Source organism: Apodemus sylvaticus, chromosome 15 (assembly GCF_947179515.1).
Source record: "Apodemus sylvaticus chromosome 15, mApoSyl1.1, whole genome shotgun sequence".
In the NCBI taxonomy this organism is placed as follows: domain Eukaryota; kingdom Metazoa; phylum Chordata; class Mammalia; order Rodentia; family Muridae; genus Apodemus; species Apodemus sylvaticus.
Window position 1 is genome coordinate 84,216,076 of NC_067486.1, and position 18,053 is coordinate 84,234,128.

At 49.8% G+C, this 18,053-nt stretch overlaps 2 protein-coding genes across 3 annotated transcripts; one reads left to right on the forward strand and one right to left on the reverse strand.

Moving 5' to 3' along the window:
- Positions 1-2,533: 2,533 nt before the first annotated feature.
- Ydjc (YdjC chitooligosaccharide deacetylase homolog) lies at positions 2,534-4,442 on the reverse strand. 2 transcript variants are annotated; one of them, XM_052158280.1, is made up of 5 exons: positions 4,231-4,440; positions 3,986-4,145; positions 3,677-3,776; positions 3,399-3,576; positions 2,534-3,202 (listed from the first exon to the last, which is right to left on the reverse strand). In XM_052158280.1, the coding sequence occupies exons 1-5, from the start codon at positions 4,392-4,394 to the stop codon at positions 2,872-2,874; spliced, it is 933 nt and encodes a 310-aa protein (XP_052014240.1). In that variant the 5' UTR covers positions 4,395-4,440; the 3' UTR covers positions 2,534-2,871. The 2 variants fall into 2 exon arrangements, with proteins under 2 accessions (XP_052014240.1, XP_052014241.1); XM_052158281.1 differs by lacking the exon at positions 3,399-3,576 and having other exon boundaries at positions 3,087-3,202; positions 4,231-4,442.
- Positions 4,443-4,844: 402 nt separating this feature from the next.
- Positions 4,845-12,191, forward strand: Ccdc116 (coiled-coil domain containing 116). Its single transcript, XM_052158295.1, has 5 exons — positions 4,845-5,437; positions 5,621-7,077; positions 8,528-9,076; positions 9,180-9,779; positions 11,240-12,191. Exons 2-5 carry the CDS (start codon positions 7,006-7,008, stop codon positions 12,065-12,067), a joined length of 2,049 nt encoding a protein of 682 aa, XP_052014255.1. The 5' UTR covers positions 4,845-5,437; positions 5,621-7,005; the 3' UTR covers positions 12,068-12,191.
- Positions 12,192-18,053: the final 5,862 nt, after the last annotated feature.

Genomic DNA, 18,053 nt, shown 5'->3' on the forward strand with positions numbered 1-18,053 from the left:
CCTCAAAGACCGACACATGTCACGTCCATCCGTGTGACCTCAGGAAGGTATGAGGGTTCCCAGATAGCTACTGCTACGGCACTACAGCACTAACCAGGCCTGTGACGTGTGGGCACCAGATGCAGTCAGGTGTACCTCCTTGTGTTTGCAGATCTTGGAGGAATACTGCCTGGTACATCATTTCACCTTTGCTTCCAGACATTCCTGGGGCACTGCTGGCTTTGAACTCCCAATCATGCTCCTTCCTTAGCCCACTTTACTATCCCTCTCCATCTTGTTTCCCTTCAAGTGAGTGTGTAGTTCCAAAGTCCCGCATCCCCTGTATCCTTACCTTTTATTCCCGAGGCTCCTGTAGCCAAAGGCCCTTGGTTTCCTCACTGATGAGCGGCTTTTATTTGGTATGTCATTCTCTCTAGCCCTACGAGATGTATGTCCATGCATGCTGTACAGTCTAGTCAAGGGAGAAGTCAGTTTGGCTTTTCCTGCCCTGCCCATGTCCATTGTGAGCAAACAGAACTACCCCCAAATAGTAAAGCTGAGGAAAAGACTGTGTAACATGGTGGCCCAGGCTATGCCTGGTGAATGGCATTTCCTGGATGACTATACAGTTCGGTTCTTGACTCAAGACAGCAATCCTGGAAAGCAGTAAAGACCACATACCCAGTGCTATGCCCAAGGTCCAGGGAAGGAAGCTTCCAGAGGACCTTCCTTGTCCTACAGTGTGGATTAGATCACACTGATTTTGTAGGTAAGCTGGGCAGTATCCCAGCAGAGCAGAACTCAGCAAAGCCTTCTGAGCACTCCACTGTAGAGTCACACTCCGAGGGCTGGCTCTAGAAACGGATGAAGTGAATAGGAATCTCGGTCACAGACATGCAGTGTTAAACCTGCCCAAGCCAAGGTCTGGGAAGGGTACAGTAGACAGGCCTGTCAACAGAATGAAGGCAAGCAGGAGGAGCAAGAGTCATCCCTTCAGAAAGCCATGACGCCTATCAGGCCAAATGAGAGCTGCTCTTCCTCCCAGCCCCCCAATTGCAGGATGGATATAGGGCGTGTCAAATCCTAAGTCCCACTCTACAACTCCCATGTCTAAGTCTCTAGTTGGGGCCAGGGACGTGTAAGGGCTGGAGGCATAGCTTAGTTGATAGGAAGCCTTGGGCTTAATCCTAAAACCATGTTACCTGGGAGTGATGGTGCACACCTGCAATCCCAGCATTCGAGAAGTCGAGGCAGGAAGACCAGAAGTTCAGTATAATCATTGGCAATATAATGAGTATCAAGACGGCCCAGCTGTCTTGCCTAGCACGCTCATGTGAAAATCTAGGCTCAGTCCCCACTACCAAAAAGGATCATGTGGTGTTCTGTCAGCCTTTTCATCCTCGGAGATGGGACTGTGTGAGGCTGTGTTCTGTCCTTCTGCCCTGTGGCCCACAGAGCACCCACACATCACACATAGCTAGAATCCTAGCTCTCATTTCAACAGAAGACTACTTTCCTGGGAAAATATAAACACTCCTCTTTCTATCTGTCCCCTGAAATGGCTTACATATAACATTACCATTTTTTTCCCCAAAAAAGACAACTAAAACTACTTCTATAGTATGTGTATAATGTTTGTGTGGGTTTGTGGCAGCCAGAGTGAGGACAACTTTTAGAAGTTGGTTCTTAACTTCCACCAGAGTGCCAGGGATCAAACTCTATTTCTTACCAACTGAGCCCACCTTACTGCCCCTCCCCCAGATAACCTCTTTTTAAATCAAAATTATGGTTCCCATATGCCTTCCCAGAACACCTCAATGAATCTTCTGTCCCCCTCCCTTAAGAAGGAAAAGAATGGGGTTGGAGAGATGGCTCAGCAGTTAAGAGCACTGACTGCTCTTCCAGAAGTCTTGAGCTCAAATCCCAGCAACCACATGGTGGCACACAACCATCTATCTGTAAGGAGATCTGATGCCCTCTTCTGGTGTGTCTGAAGACAGCTACATTGTACTTACATACAATAAATCTTTTAAAAAAAAGTTTAAAAATTAGAAAAAGAAAAGAATATAGGCATAGCTAGGGCACAGTGGTGTGCGCTTGCAATCTCAACTAGTGGGTGGCGGTGGAGGATTCCGTGAGCCTAGGACTCAGGTCTCTGAGCAAGGTAGTAAGACATCTCAGAAGCAAAACACATGTGCCACGGCATGCACACACTCCCCCAACACAAACAAGTGCATGTAATTTTTTTTTAACTAAAGGATTTAAAACATGTAAGCATGTGCAGAATTGGCATGTGAAGATGTTTTTGTATATCTTGGTTCTCTGAAGGATACCTGGACAGACACTTTTGTTTTTTGCTTTCTTTTTTTTTTGGAGGGGGGCCGGATTTCAAGACAGGGTTTCTCTGTGTAACCCTGGCTGTCCTGGAACTCACTCTGTAGACCAGGCTGGCCTCAAACTCAGAAATCCGCTTGCCTCTGCCTTCCAAGTGCTGGGATTAAAGGCATGCGCCACCACTGCCCGGCACCTGGACACTTTATAAACCAGCCAAATCTGAAAGACATTATTTTATTAACACACCAGCCTCTTCCACTGCTCTTAAACAAGTGGTTATGACTGCAACATGAACTGGCACCAAATAAACGCTCAGCTGGCCTTATGTCCAGATGTCACAGACTGGGCCTGCCTGCAGCCAGGCAGGGCTGCCCAAGATCGGCCTTCTACTCAGCCTAGAGGACCTGGGAAGGGGAGCAGTGGCTTTTCATTCTAGGAAGTCAGGCCCTGCTCCAAGGCCTGGCTGAACTGGAGCTTTAGCCCTGGCCTTCCTCTCTAGTAACAGGCAGTTTTGTAGCTGGCCTTCGGTGTCTGAGTGGGGAAGACTCCAGAGTTGCCTCACAAGGGGACCCCTTCCCCGGGCCTTTTGGAATCCAGGTCATCTATGGCGCAGAGCTGCACACCATTTTGGGCCAGCCAAGCCCGCAAAGTAGGTGCTGTGAGAACGTGCAGCTCATGCAGCCTCTCCCAAGAACAAGAGAATGCATCTGGGCCCTCACCGCAGCCCCCTGCCGGAGGCACGCTGGGGTATCCGGGATGTGCCATCAGCTCAGCAGTCAGGGCGTGGCCAGCAGGGATATCTTCCAGGGCCCGCGCCAGTGACCCCAAGACTCGGTGAGCAGACATATGCCGGCCACAAGTGCTCAGGCCCACAAAGGCATCGGTCCACCTGTGAGTGCCAGGATATCAAAGGTATTGCCTGAAGGACCGGTCGGGATAGGCAGAGGGTGGAGCAGGACAGCAGGTCAACTCCTAAATTTTTTTTTTTTTTTTTTTTTTTTTTTTTTGGTTGAGAAAAACCAACCAGAACTGGGACCTATGGGGACGGGACAGGGCTAGATGTAGTTGGGGAGGCTGATGCTCACCGCAGACCGTGGCGAGAGAAGGGGCCGATGGCGGCCCGAGCATCGCGCTCTACCGTGCAGGCGAAGGCGCGCGCTGGCGCCTCGAGCCACGCGCAGCTGCCCACGCCACGTTCTGCCGGCAGCCGTGTGAAGCGGACCCCGTATGCCTGCAGCGCCTCGGCGAACACCTGACACACGCCTGCTTGGAGGGGTGGGCGCAGAGGAGAGTCTCCATCGACCTCCCCACCAACCATGGAAAGAAGCCCCCGCACCACGACCTGGGCGTATCAAGCGCGTACCTGGGAGCACATGCACGTGCTGGTGACCGTCCACGTGCGTGGGGGACCTGCCCAACAACTCCCGGAAGCGGCTGAGTTGAGCTTCTAGTTCCTCCCGCACCTGAAGGGAGGAGCACAGACAGATACCTTGAGCTTCGGGAAGCAGCCACAAAACTAGGAGCTCCGTCAGGTGCCATGATGCGACTGCTCCAGCCTCTGAACTAGAGAATATACCCAGCGTCCTCTTTTGACCCAACGATTTCCATGACACCCTCTGGGCTGGGATTTGAAGATCAAGATGAGTATCCCCTTGCAGCCACGCCTCCGCACCTGGGGCAGAGCCACGTCTCCAGCCGCTAAGGCCTCCCGAAATCCCATCTTGCCAAGAAAGAAGCCTTCCGGGCTGAGGAGCGACGAGGCGTTGTGGCGGGCCGGGCCCACCGGACGGCCCTCAGACAGGTTGGCGTGGAGACCCGTGGGAATGCTGTGCCTACGGGCAGAGCGCGAGAGCGAGCACCGGCTGCCACCGAGCGGGAGCCCCTAAACCCGCCGGGTCCGTAGGGGACCGCCCTCACCTGCGGGCCAGCTCGGCCGCGCTCTCTGCGGCTGTGCCGTTGACCAGCAGGGACACGCTGGTCACAGTTCCTGCCAGGAAGGCCTCCACAATGCCCTCATCGCGCCGCGGACAATAACCAAAGTCATCAGCGGTGACGACCAGCCGCACGCGGGGAAAAGCCATGGCTGCCAAACCCAGGCTGGAGAGCAGAGGGAATGGGTTGGGGCATCCAGACCCCGCCCTCGAACGCTGCCGAGGCCCCACCCCGACGCACACGCCCTAATGCGGCTGCACGCCGCCATTGTTCTCGCCACCTAGAGGTCTCTGAGTGTCCTGCAAACGCTCTGCAAATTGTGTTTTTTTTGTTCGTGTGTGTGTGTGTGTGTGTGTGTGTGTGTGTATACACATATGTATGTGTGTTGTGTGCGCGCGTGCATGCGCGCGCCTGCCTACGGAGACCGGAAAAGGGCACAGAATGGTTGTGATCCCCAATGCGAACACATACCGGTAACCGAACTTCAGTCCTTTGCAAGAACAGTAAGCTTTCTTAACCACTGAGCTATCTCTCTAGCTCAAAAAAATTTTTTATCTTCAAACTGTAATTTTTAATGGCGAAAAGGAGAGAGATTCTCAAGAAAAATTCCCCTTGATCTTCCCAGTGTTTACGATTGCTAAGTTTCTAGGCTGTATATTGTCCTTCTATTATTTTCTCTTGAGAAAAAACCAGCTGGGCTGGAGAGATGGCTCAGCGGTTAAGAGTACCGACTGCTCTTCCAAAGGTCATGAGTTCAAATCCCAGCAACCACATGATGGCACACAGACCATCTGTGATGAGATCTGACTCCCTCTTCTGGAGTGTCTGAAGACAGCTACAGTGTAGTTACATATAATAAATAAACCTTTAAAAAAAGAAAAAAAAGAAAAAAGGAAAAACCAGCCACCTACCTGTCTCCATCACTCAAAGATGATGCCAAGTTATTTCATTCTTGTACCTTTGATCCTCTTTGTTTTAAACAGTCTGTTCCTCACTGATTCTCCTAAGAGGAAGCTTTTCCTTAGCGACAGCTCTAAACAAGAAAAGCAGCAGAGTTACTCAAGAAAGCACTCGCTCATTTCCACCTGAGCTTAAGGCTGGATTGACATCCATCACCTCACAATCCATCAGCTAAGGCTAGCCTTGAACTTCTGATCCTAGAGCATCCACCTGTCCGGTGCTGAAACTACAGGTATGTGCTACCAATAATGCCTGATTTTTGTGGCCCGGGGACTTAAACCAAAGGCTTCATGCATGTTAGGCCAGCATTCTGCCACTGAGAAGCACCCACAGCTGCAAACCAAAGGCTTCCATTATAGGATGTCTGCTTCTTGGTTCAAGCCCATGATATTGATAATTTACTACTGTTTTACAGCCAAGAAACCTGGAGGTTCATGAGAGAGATGGAGCAGGAACTCTTCTCTACAGGTTGGAACCTGACCTGCTCTGGTTTCATCAATCCTATCTGATTCCTGCATGACCGGCAGAAGGGAGAAAGTTTGATTGTAACAGTACCTGATGATGCTTTGTAAGGATTGGAGGCCTCGGAGAACCCTTCAGCCAAATTCTTGGCATAAACACTGCTGTGTCTGATCATAGTGATTGTTGAACCATCAGGTGTCATTCAGCCACTGGGCCCCTCTGACTTGAGGCCATGGGGCCCTGAGAACCACAGATTGGGAAGAGAAAACTATTAAGCACCTACTGTATCAGGAATGGAGTTGTTAGGAATTAGGGCTCACTGCTTTGATTCCTGCCCTAAAGAAAAGAAAGAGTGTGGCCGTGGAGGATGGACTTGCTGTGGATATGTTGGCAATGACAGGCTTTCTAGGATGGAGGGGAAAGGAAACCGGTAGAGGTGAATTTATATGAAGCTTCCGTAAGGTGCAAGGTGTGTTGTAATACTCACTTGTGGAAGGATGCTCAGCTCCATTATGAGGAGCTGGTGTTGAGGGGCTAAGTCATATCAGCAAGAAAAAGCAGGGACAGGAACTAGGAGGTGCAAAAAACCAGGACTCTTCACTTGAAAAGGAAGATGCGGCCTAGTCCACAGTGCATCGATGAGGGAAAGGGGCCCCAAGAAGAAGCCAGCTCGGAGGTCCAGGGATGACCTGAGGAAGGTGTTTGAATGACAAATCGAGGCTGTCGCTTTCGCCCTGAGGACTAGAGAAACAAGGCCCAGGTTCAGACGCGTGGCTGAGTAAAGTCTTTATAACCTTCCCCAAGCACTATTTACTTAGCTGGCTTGACAGAAAATCCAGCAGGTGGGGGAGGAGCCAATCTGGGCCCCGCCCCCAACCATTGTGTCGGGGAGGATGGTGAATGAGAGGCCAGATTCTGGCCAATCAGGATGAAGTATGTAAATGAGCATACTGGGATGCTGCGGGGTTAGGATTCCAGTGTACTGTGCGGTAGAGCTTTAAAGGGTGCTGAATGAGCGAACCCCTAGAAGCACAGCAGAGACTCTGGTAAGCAGTTGCGGGCTCCAGGGTGCCTGTGGTCTGAAAGAAGGAAGTCTGAACACACACTTCGACCCAGACACAGTTGCAAACAAAAGGCAACGACTTGGGAGTGTCCGCAGATGAGTGACTGGTCCAAATAGGGAGAGTTGGGAAGTCTGAAAGACAAGTACAGGGAATGGGGGACCCGTGGAGGCCTGGACCTACCTTTACTCCCTTTCCCTGCCCCATACAGAGGAGTCTGCATCTGTGCTGTGGGACCTGAAAAAGGAAGCAGAAAACAAGTTTAATTATCCACATCATGGCGAGGTGCCGCCACCACTCAGGCTATCTGGCTGATGATGAGGCTGCGCACAGCACCTATGTGGCTCGGGTAAGTGTATCCAGCTGACCCACACTTTGCAGAGAGCCCTCAAGAAGGGCTGTTGTAAGCATAGTCACACATCCCTAAGGGAGCAGGGCTGGGTGGCATTCAAACCCAGGATTACCTGATTCTGAAATGTAATTCAGGGCTGATGAAATAGCTCAGTGGGTGCCAGGCGGTGGTGGCGCACGCCTGTGATCCCAGAGTGCTGGGAGGCAGAGGCAGGCGGATTTCTGAGTTCGAGGCCAGCCTGGTCTACAGAGTGAGTTCCAGGACAGCCAGCACTACACAGAGAAACCCTGTCTCGGAAAAAACCAAATCAAAAAAAGAAAGAAAGAGAGAGAGAGAGAGAGAGAGAGAGAGAGAGAGAGAGAGAGAGAGAGAGAAGAAAGAAAGAAAGAAATAGCTCAGTGGGTGAAGGCACTTTGAGTCAATACTGATGATCTGACTTGAGGCTGATCAGTCCATCCCCAGATCAACATAAGAAAAGGAGAAAACCAGTTACACCAAGTTTTCCTCTGACTGCCACACTTACACTGAGGTGCACATACATGCACATGTACCCACAAATAATTGTTAAAAAAAATGTTTTTAAGGGCTAATGAGATGGCTCAGTGGTTAAAAGCACTGACTGCTCTTCTGAAGGTCCTGAGTTCAAATCCCAGCAACCACATGGTGGCTCACAACCATCGGTAATTAGATCTGACGCCCTTTTCTGGAGTGTCTGAAGACAGCTACAGTGTACTTACATATAATAAATAAATAAATCTTTTTTAAAAAGTTTTTAAATGGAGCTAGAGAAAGGACCCAAGGAGCTGAAGGGGTTTGCATCCCCAGAGGAGGAACAACCAACCAGTACCCCCAGAGCTCCCAGGGACTTAATCACCAACCAAAGAGCACACATGGAGGGACACAAGGCTCCAACCACATGGGTAGCAGAGGATGGTCTGGTTGGACATCAGGGAGAGTGGAGGCCCTTGGATCCACGAAGGCTCATTGCCCCAGAGTAGGGGAATACCAGGTCAGGGAAGAGGGAGTGGGTAGGTTAGTGAGCAGAGGGATGGGATAGGGGGTTTTCAGAGGGGAGATGTGGAAAGGGGATAACATTTGAAATGTAAATAAAGAAAATATTTAACAAAAAATGTTTTTAAATGCAATTCATAGCCAGGCAGTGGTGGTGCACACCTGTAATCCCTGCACTCTGGGAGCAGAGGCAGGCGGATTTCTGAGTTCGAAGCCAGCCTGGTCTACAGAGTGAGTTCCAGGACAGCCAGGGCTACACAGAGAAACCCTGTCTCAAAAAAAAAAACCAAATGAAAAACCAGAACAAAACAAAACCTTTTTCCATTGCTCAGTACCAATCAGTTCCCAATGGCTCCCTGGGAGGACTGCAGAGGGAGCCCTCACTCATTGCGGGCACCCTGCCTGTTATATGACCAGCCTCTCTGTTCAAATGCAGCTGCCCAAGAAGTATCTGTTGCCAGAAATGAAGCCAACCTGCAAGCTTGGGCGTGTGCCACACCTACCATCAATGAACCGATGCTCGGAGCGCCAGGGCCACCAGCAGAGCCTTAGGCGCCCTCAGGCGTTTGGTGGCTTCCTGGACTTCCTCACAGAGGGTCAGGTACTGGACAGCTTGCAGACGGTTGTGGAGCAGGCGACAGAGCGCTTAGCCGCCATGAAGACAGAGGCCGGAGTGCCGCTGGTGGATATACAAGACCCAGTGGAGGAGCCTTGTAGTAGGCATCGGTCTCGAGGCAGACCCAGCATCAGCACTGTGCACCGGCACCGTGCTCGGCCCACTCTGTGTGCGGGGCGTCCAAACAATTACCCATCTTGCTCCAGCTCCATGTCTGACTCCCATAGCAGCATCACAGCGGGATGGCTGGGGTCCCACAGCCAAGACAGTGACCTGGGTGCCAGAGGCATAGGCTCACTGCCACCTATGAGGGACAAACTCCTGCTTGAGAAAAACCTCAAGAGGCTACTGCGACTGGAAAACAAAGGGGTGAGGTCTGGTGCTATGGCTCAGGCTAGCGGAGGATGGGCCTGAGCGTGGGGCTGGGGGTCGGCCTGGTTGGACACCTCTCAGCCTTTCTTTCTCCTTTCAGAAAGTCCTGAATCAACCGTGCTCCCAGAGGGACTCCCTGCTGTGGGACTCGCTGGGCAGCCAGACCAGCAGTCAGTGGACCCGGGAGCAGCCTCTGTCTTGGTTCTCTGGGCTATTGGGCTCCAGTTCAGTCACCCCTGAAACTTCAGAGCTGGGACTCGGAGAACAGGAGATGATTTTCCTCAGACAAGAGTTAAACAAGGAGATGAAATCACTGCTGAACCAACCAGCATCCTTCAATCTGCCTGCCTATTGTCCACTCAGGGAACCCCATCGTACCCTGGACTTCCTGGCCGAGCATCGCCTCTTTCCTGCCCTGCAGCGTGTAGTCAGCCAGGCCGTAGACAAACTCAGCCACGCCTGCCGCCACAATGGCTTCCCCCTCTTCCCTGTTACGTCAGAGACCACTCCAGTGCTGCCCGGGAACTCTGATCTTCTGCAGCCCAGCTCTAAGGCTTCTATACCCACCGACAGGGAGGCCAGGGGAGAGCCTTGTGATTCTCCTACTCCAATCTCCAGCCCTAAGACATCTCGCAAAAAAAGCAGGGGCAGAAGGGACTCCCCATCTGCAGTCCAGATGGCTACCAGATTCAGGCTCAAGGTGACACCTACAGAAGTCTCTAATGTCCCTATCCCTTCATTCCACTCCATGCAGGAGCCCCCTAAGTCTCACCCCAAGTTGCAGAAACAAACTATGACCTCAAACTACAACCATATGTTTCAGCCCCGCCACGGCCTGCACCTCACCCTGCCTGCCCCGGGAATCACAGTGGAGATGGCCTCCTCCCAGGCTCGGCTCAGGGGCCCAGTCCAGCATCAGCATCTCGCCTCTCCCTGCCTTCTCCACTCCCATTCCCCTCTCCCCTTGTTCCCCCCGTTCCTTTCTTTGGGAACAAGGTTTTCCACTCCCCCTCCTATACTGTGTCCAGAGGTGTCCTCAAGAGCAGGGCCAGAGGTCTTAGAGGAACATTTAAAGGGAAGGGGCTCCTTTACCCACCACTTCTAGTAGCCACTGTTACAGACAGGCGCCCAAGGACAAGCTCTCTTGCCCTGTATTGCAGAACTCTTCCGAGGTAGCTGCTTGGGGATCAGGTATCTTAGTCCGTCTATTTCCAGTTTCCAGATGTCGTCAAAGATTAATAAAGGCTATTTTTTACCTTGCTTTTTTTTTCTTTTTCTTTTTCTTTTTTCTGAGACAGGGTGTCACAAAGTTCAGGCTGGTCTCAAATTCATTATATGGTAGAGGAAGACATTGTACTCATGATCCTCTTACCTCTGCCTCCCAACTCCCCAAATGCTGGCATTAGAGGCATGCATCACCATGCCTGCAGTTGCAGGGTTTTGTTGGTGTTTTGTTTTGTGAACCTCGGAGTCCCTCCTACATTTCTCTTATGTATATGAGCTTTTTAATGGTTTGGCTTTTTTGTTTGCTTACTTGCTTTTTAGGACAGGGATTCTCTGTGTTCCGGGATGTCCTGGAACACACTCTGCAGAATAGACTGGCTTGGAACTCAGAGATCTGCCAGCCTCCTGAGTGCTGGGATTAAAGGCGTGCACCCCAGCCACTGCAGCTGCTGGCACTGCTGCCTCCACCACCCAGCTGGATCAGAGTTTTTGCCAAGAGGGCATCTCTGTATTGTAAGGTCAAGTGTCCTCTAGCCTGGCTTTAGGGCTCCTTAGTCCTGCTCCAATGGGGACATTGGTCAGGAAGTGTGCATGAGGACATAGATGGCCTGACCTTGAAGGTCTCTGGACATCTCAACCCGCCATCAGGCTCAGATGTAATTCCTTCTGACATTCTGACACATGCCGCTCTACCAGCTTGCACGAGCTCAGGCTGCTGGGCTAGCTCTAGACCTGACAGGTGAGGCATATGGAGTGGATGTTAGTCAGGGCAGATGTGGCAGGTCTGTACCCTGGTGTGACGAGTGTGGCTTCCCTGACGATAATGGGGGAGGACTGGCACAACGGCCAATGAGGGTGTAGCAATATTATGTCACAGGGCAGCCAGGAGATGACAAGGGTTAAACGTCTCCTTTTCTCTCCTTGGCTGTTACACAGAGCCCCAACACCAAGTTCTCGAAGAAGAAGCCTCTGCCCTCCATTTCATCTGTGTCCAGCTTGTCGTACATCTCTAACCCCTGGTTTGAGGAGCTCACTAACTTCCTGGTTGAACAGGCAGTCTCCTTGCTTGTCTGCAAGCACAAGTTTGAGGAAAGCCTCAATAAGCAACTTGGCTTCATCTCCTTCCCTATCACTGAGGTTCTCATGGACATTTTCCTGGGCTTCAAGAAGGTGAAGGGCACTCACATCCGCCTGTCCTCAGACATCAACTGGACCTGCCTTCTGCGGAAGCTGGAAGAAGCTGAGTTGGCACGGCAGGCCCTAAGACATGCCTCCAGGTCAGGAGCCTCTCCACGTAGTGGCTCCCGTATTGGCACCTCCCAGCACAGCACAGAACCCTCCTCCATGCAACCAGAGCTTACTGGTGACACAGATCAGGACCAGTCTCTAGAGTCTCACCTCTCCCTTCGCCCTGAGTTGCCAATCCGCCAGCTACTCAGCCCTCGGGATCCTGGAACAGGCCAGGAACAGACACCCAACATGAACCTGTCAGAGACCAGGTCCTCTATGATCCCCAGTGCCAGTGTGGGCTCTAGACTGCCCAAGTCCAAGGAAGTGGTGAACATGGAAGAGGGTGAGGACATTGAAGAGGAGGAAGAGGAAGAGGAGGAGGAAGACGAGGAAGAGGAGGAGGAGGACAGAGGAAGTGAGGATGAAACCAAGGATCTTTCTGAGGATGAGCACACGCCTCCTAGCCCGCCTTCGCATGAGTTGGAGGACTTTATGAATCCAGTCACTGTAATTAGCCCCCCTGACTCCCCATGAGACCTCTGTAAGCCACACAGAGTACTCCAGTCCTTGTCTCCTCCTGTGCTATCCAAGTAGCTGGCCACCCAGCCAGCCCCTGTCCTGAGTGGGGGTCAGGATGACTGGCTGCTCAGGAGGAGTTCTGCTAATGTTATCAGGGGAGCCAAAGAGACAAGTGGAAATAAATGACCTGTTGGTGGACACAGCTGTCTGGTCCTGGTGTCTTATCTTCTTTCCTAGATCCTGGATGCCTGCCCCTAAATAGCATCTTCAAGTGAGGCAGCTCTGATGTTACATGAGCTTTTCTTTAGGATATAAGATAGGACACTGATGATATACAGTAATGATTTTAACAAGGTCTAACTTGGTGAATTAATGATTTTATTGTGTTTACAGGAGAATGGATGAATGATTACTTATAGAAGTGTGAGTGACTGCCCCCCAAACACCTCCATCACCAAAGTCTCCATAGCTGCACAGATAGACCTGAACCCAGACCCCAGTTCTTCCACCCTCTCTAGACTCCACTACAGTGAGTCTCAGCCTTCCTGATGCTGATACCCCTTAATACAGTTTCTCATTCAGTGACCCCAACCATGAAATTATTTTCCTTGTTACTCCATAACTCTAATTTTGCTACTGTTATGAATTATAATGCAAATATCTGCTATTCAGATGGTCTTAGGTGACTCCTGTGAAGGATTACTTGACTACAAAGGGACACAGCCCATAGACTGAGAACCATTTTTCTAGTTTTTTCAGAGACCAGGAGGCCATGTGCACCTTGGGCAGAGTGACAGATGGGAAGGAAGGAATGGGCTCAGTCTTGAGGGGCCTTGTGAATAGTCCCAGCTGCTCAGAGGAAGACAGTGGGCTGCTGTGTTTAGGGGACAGGTGTCTACAACACCTGGTGACGGGCTTCATGGCAGCTGGTTCTGCTTTGACTCCACAGCTGTTGTGCTGCTTTACTGCCACTCTTCTATTCCCTACTCTGCAACTTTACAGCTCTTCAAGCCCTTCAGGCCTCCCAGGTGGCCCCATGCATCACAGCATGTAGGGAACGAGGACCCCCTGAATGAGGGAAGTCCTGAATGGATGCGTATTTTGACAATGAGCACAGCCTGTATAGAACTCCAAGATCAACTTGCCAATGGGAAGTTGGCAAAACCATTCCGCACATACATAGGTTAGTCTTGAGAGGGATAGCAAACTATTCCCCATAAGTCAGATTTAGAGTGTTTATGACTGATCGATCATTGCGTGTAAAGACTAGCAACTGCAGCTTCCTTCCAGGCGTTAACTGCAGGAAACCCTGCTAATTAAGGTCAAAGTCTACCACTGGCTGGAGAGCCCTCTGGAGCTTGGAGCATAGTGGAAGGCTGTAGCAGATTTTCCCTTAATTAACTGACTGGATAATAAAGATGACAAGAAGCCAATCGCTGGGCGAAAAGGAGGAGGCAAATTTTCCAAGTCCAAGAAAGGAAGAGGTATGCAGGAGGAAGGAGCAGCCTTTTTGTAAGGCGAGGAGGGAGCTACTGGAAGCTAGATGTAAACTGGGAACTGTCAGACCTGAAGGATTTCCACCACCGAAAGATTTCCAACATAGAAAAGTTGTCAAGTTTAGAACGATAGATTCCTCGCCCAGCAGTTATGTTATCTGTTGATTCTAAACTAAGATTGTCTGGTGTTTTCCATTCGTGGCGACTCAGGTGGGCCAGAGGGAAAGAATTTAGCCAGGGCGGAATTCGGCCAGGCTTTGGAATGGAAAGATTGGCCAAGGACTGAGCTCCAGGGAAGAAGTAACTGCAGCGAGCACGCATGCTGGCGAGCGTGAGCGAGCACCCGCAGCTAGCTGTGCAGAGCGAGCACCCGCAGCTAGCCGTGCAGAGCGGTTCGGCAGCAGCTGGCTGCAGCGATCTCAGAGCTCTGGAGAGGCAGAGCCGGAGTTTGTGGGAGAGGTGTTGGCTAGGAGAAAAACACGGTCAGACTCTGGCTATGTACCGGGATGGGAACAGAGCGAGACCGCCAGTGCTGGCGATTAGCGTGGACTTTTTTTTTTTTTTTTTTTTTTAATAATTACACGCGACAGAGGACTCCCTTCATTGGCAAGGCTTCCCTTTCTCTGACCTTGTTTGGGGCGTTCACACTCCACCCCCCAACACCTCTATATGCATAATGTCATGTAGCTTTAGTTAGATTACAGGATCTACTCCCCACCCCCACCCTGTTCAGCTAACATCTGAGATTCCTGAAAGGCTTCCCCATGCTAATGATTTCAGGACCCTAAGCCACAGCCAATGACCTTTGTCCATCCTGGATGTTCCTACCCTCAGTTCCCCAAAATTATATAAACCTTGAATCACCTCAGCTAAACTTGATTTGCCTCCTTGCAGCTGGTCCCTGCGTATCTTCACTGAACATACTCACAGGGCTCCAGAACCCCGTCTGCCTCTGCTCCCTTTGCCCTCTTGGCCTAGGATCTCTGAGGGTGGGGGTGGGGGGTGTCACATTTGCAACCAGAGACTGCTCATCTATGAAGACCTCCTACCCAGGCTGGCCAATCTTTGTATCTGTGCTGAACACAATAAACATGTTAAGTTTAGCCAGGTAGTGGGGGCACACGCCTTTAATCCCAGCACTTGGGAGGCAGAGGCAGGCAGATTTCTGAGTTCGAGGGTAGCCTGATCTACAGAGTGAGTTCCAGGACAGCCAGGGCTACACAGAGAAACCCTGTCTCGAAAAAACAAAACAAAGCAAAACAAAAAACCAAAAAAAAAAAACAAAAAAACAAAAAAACAAAAACAAACAAACAAAAAAAAACAAAACCCAACAAAACAAAAAAAACACGTTAAAGTTCCCAGTTGTGCCAGCTAGAGAGCTGTGCTGTGTCTCAGCTTCATTCTATATGTGTCTATATGTGTCTGTATGTCTGTCCTTTATTCTCTTGCTTCCCCTAGTCATAGTTTTGGGACTCAAGTCTTTCAGGTAGTGGCGATGTCTGCTTTGGGTGTATTACTGTTCTCTAGAGTGACAACTTGTAAAATGAATCTCTCTCTCTCTCTCTCTCTCTACACACACACACACACACACACACACACACACAGGTTAGAATGGTTAACAGCCTGCAATCCATCGAATCTAACAATGGCTGACTGTGAGTGGAAAGTTCAAGAATACAGTCCACAAGGCTGCATGCCTCAGCTGTCTTCGGTATACAGTGGAACCCTGAAGAAGCAGCCGGAAAGGACTTGCTGGAAAGGAGAGAGCAGGCAGGAAATGACGAAAGCTTCCTCTACCTTTCATATTCACTTCCAGCAGAAGATCTGACTCATACTAAATCTGGATTTCAAATGTGTTTTCCCCCTCAAGGATCCAGATTAGGAGTGGATATCTCCACTTCAATTTAAGCAAAAATCCCTCATACGGGTGCTCTCTATTTGAGGGTATTAGTTAATTCCAGACATGGTCAAGTTGACAACTATGAATTGCCAAAAACTGAAAGTCTTCCTCAAAGGGTCTGCAGGTTCCCTCCATAAAGCTCGGGGGTATGGGAAGACACAACTGCAGAGCTCAATCTGACTACGCCCACACTCAGATTCAAGGAAAGCTTGGTTTTCTGTCATTCTGAAGGACTCAGGTCCTGAGGTAGGAAGACCAGGGATCCATTTGTAGTGGAGGCCATATCCTCTACCTCGACAAACCAAGCCCAAGGTTTGTCGTGGACGGTCCTAGCTGAGGGGGGGAGATTTACGTCCGAGGGGGGGCTTTGGTTCCCAGGAAAGGTACGGGTTTGGCAGTGACAAACAGAAACAACCACAGAGGTGGCTTGAATCTGAATATATTTAGGAGCTCTAAAGTAAGGATTTTTATACAGGAAGAGTTGGTATTACCATTTCAAAAGATGTAGCCAGTGAAGCAGGCACAATTATCATAGCCATTTGGCACAAGGAAATGTAAAATCAATCAGGTATAATGTTTCCCATGTAACAGATTTAGAGGATCAATTTATAGATAATGTCAATCTTTCTGATTAGAATAAGTCATTTGTAGTTAACAGCAAACTTTTAAAGAGAGTTTAAAGTTTCTTATACTCCCTGGGTCTTAATGAGTTTCCCTGAGTGATCTAACATTTAGCTGTTACCTTGCAAAAACCTCTTGACTTAATTAATGCTTTGTCAGCATTGTCAGTGTCAGAGACACCCTCATCTACGTATGCACGGTCATATAAATTTGCATGTTGCTGGGGGTTATAATAATGTAAATGACTATGAGGAAAAGTGTTGTAGTTCTTAAAAAAGAGTTTGTGGCCAGTGAGTCTACTTCAAAAAAAAAAAAAACCCCGGGGCTATTAGGATCACCTTGTGAAAGAGGAAAAGAGGAAATTCAGAGTAAGCAAACTGCTTTGAGAACTACAGCTCAGAATTATCCTCTAACTAGAGAGTTCCACAGCCATTCCCAGGAGACTTCCTTCCCTTGGAGTAAGATGCCTCAACCTGTGGAAATTTTTGTCACACAGAATCTACTGGGGTTGGTGTGGCAATGGTTGCTATGTCCCACTGGCCTGACCCTATTCCAACGAAGGATTGTAGTTAGAGCAAACCAAGGGGCTCTGGCTGTTTTCACTGACCACTGAAAACATATGTAGATTGTAGAGACTGGCCTTTGATCTCTCTTCCAGAGACAAGAAAATTCTGTGAGAGGAATAATGCTAAGAGGGGAACCCTTGACTGTCAAAGACAATGGCTGCCAATTATTACCACTGACAGTTCCTACAGCCAAGTCCAAAAAGAGCACAGCTCTACCACAGCTTCAGAGACCTACACATCTGGGCGACTGGGAGAAGTCCCCTTTGGAAATCGTTAATACCTTAGGCTAGAAACGTGTCTTTAGTCCATGATCCAATGGCAGACCATTGAGGCTGACAGCTGAAGTTCATGTTCCTGTTTTTAGCTGTTCATGTCTGAAGCTGGAACATTCTAAATGAGTATTCCTCTTACAATGTCTGTCCTGCATGTGGCCTTCCACATACATGCAGGCTGCATTCAGTCATCTAGCCTGAAGCTTACCCCCTCACTCTGTCTGCCTTTCTCTTTTATGTATATGGAATTGTTTGCATGCATGCATGTCTGCACACTAGAAGAGAGCAATGATCCCATGGGGCTTCTGCTACAGACAGGTGTGAGCTGCCGTGTGGTTGCTGGGAATGAATTCAGGACCTCTGGAAGAACAACCAGTGATCTAAACCAAGGCACCATTTCCCCAGCCCTGAATTTCACTTTTCTTAAACCTTAGAGGCCATCTCTTTCTAGAAGGGGGAGTGAGAACTGCGGGAGTTTTTGAGGCTATATCTGAGAAACCTCCAAATGCCTCAGTTCTCTGTTGTTCTGCTGATCTAGTGTCACAGTGCCTGCACAGGTGTACTCGCTGGTTTTGTGCATCAACTTGACATAAGCTGGAGTTATCACAGAGAAAGGAGCCTCCCTTGAGGAAGTGCCTCCATGAGATCCAGCTGTGGGGCATTTTCTCAATTAGTGATCAAGAGGGGAGGGTCCATTATGGGTGGTGCCATCCTTGGGCTGGTAGTCCTGAGTTCTGTAAGAGAGGAGGCTGAGCAAGCCAGGGGAAGCAAGCCAGTAAGAGACATCCCTCCATGGCCTCTGCACCAGCTCCTGCTTTCCTGACCTGCTTGAGTTCCAGGCCTGACTTCCTTTGGTGATGAACAGCAATGTGAATGTGTAAGCTCAATAAACCCTTTCCTCCCCAACTTGATTCTTGGTCATTATGTCTTGTGCAAGAATAGAAACCCTAAAACAACAGGTTCAAGTGAGGAGAAAATGGACGCAGTGACCTTTGCTGACAGGGTGAGAGGAACACATACCTTTACCTATGCTAACAAGCTCAACGTGGGAGATGCTGTTCAACAACCACATTTGCAGACCACTGTGGACCCTTCAAAACTAGGTTGGAACTCCATGAGTCTGCTGACTCAAACTGAACTGCTCAA

Coding starts and splice junctions, on each gene's coding strand:
- Ccdc116 (XM_052158295.1), top strand. CDS start 7,006: ATGGCGAGGTGCCGCCACCACTCAGGCTATCTGGCTGATGATGAGGCT. Junction 7,078..8,527: donor ACAGCACCTATGTGGCTCGG/GTAAGTGTATCC, acceptor GTTCAAATGCAG/CTGCCCAAGAAGTATCTGTT. Junction 9,077..9,179: donor TGCGACTGGAAAACAAAGGG/GTGAGGTCTGGT, acceptor TTCTCCTTTCAG/AAAGTCCTGAATCAACCGTG.
- Ydjc (XM_052158280.1), bottom strand. CDS start 4,394: ATGGCTTTTCCCCGCGTGCGGCTGGTCGTCACCGCTGATGACTTTGGT. Junction 3,577..3,676: donor GCACGTGCATGTGCTCCCAG/GTACGCGCTTGA, acceptor CCCTCCAAGCAG/GCGTGTGTCAGGTGTTCGCC. Junction 3,203..3,398: donor TTCTCTCGCCACGGTCTGCG/GTGAGCATCAGC, acceptor TGGCACTCACAG/GTGGACCGATGCCTTTGTGG.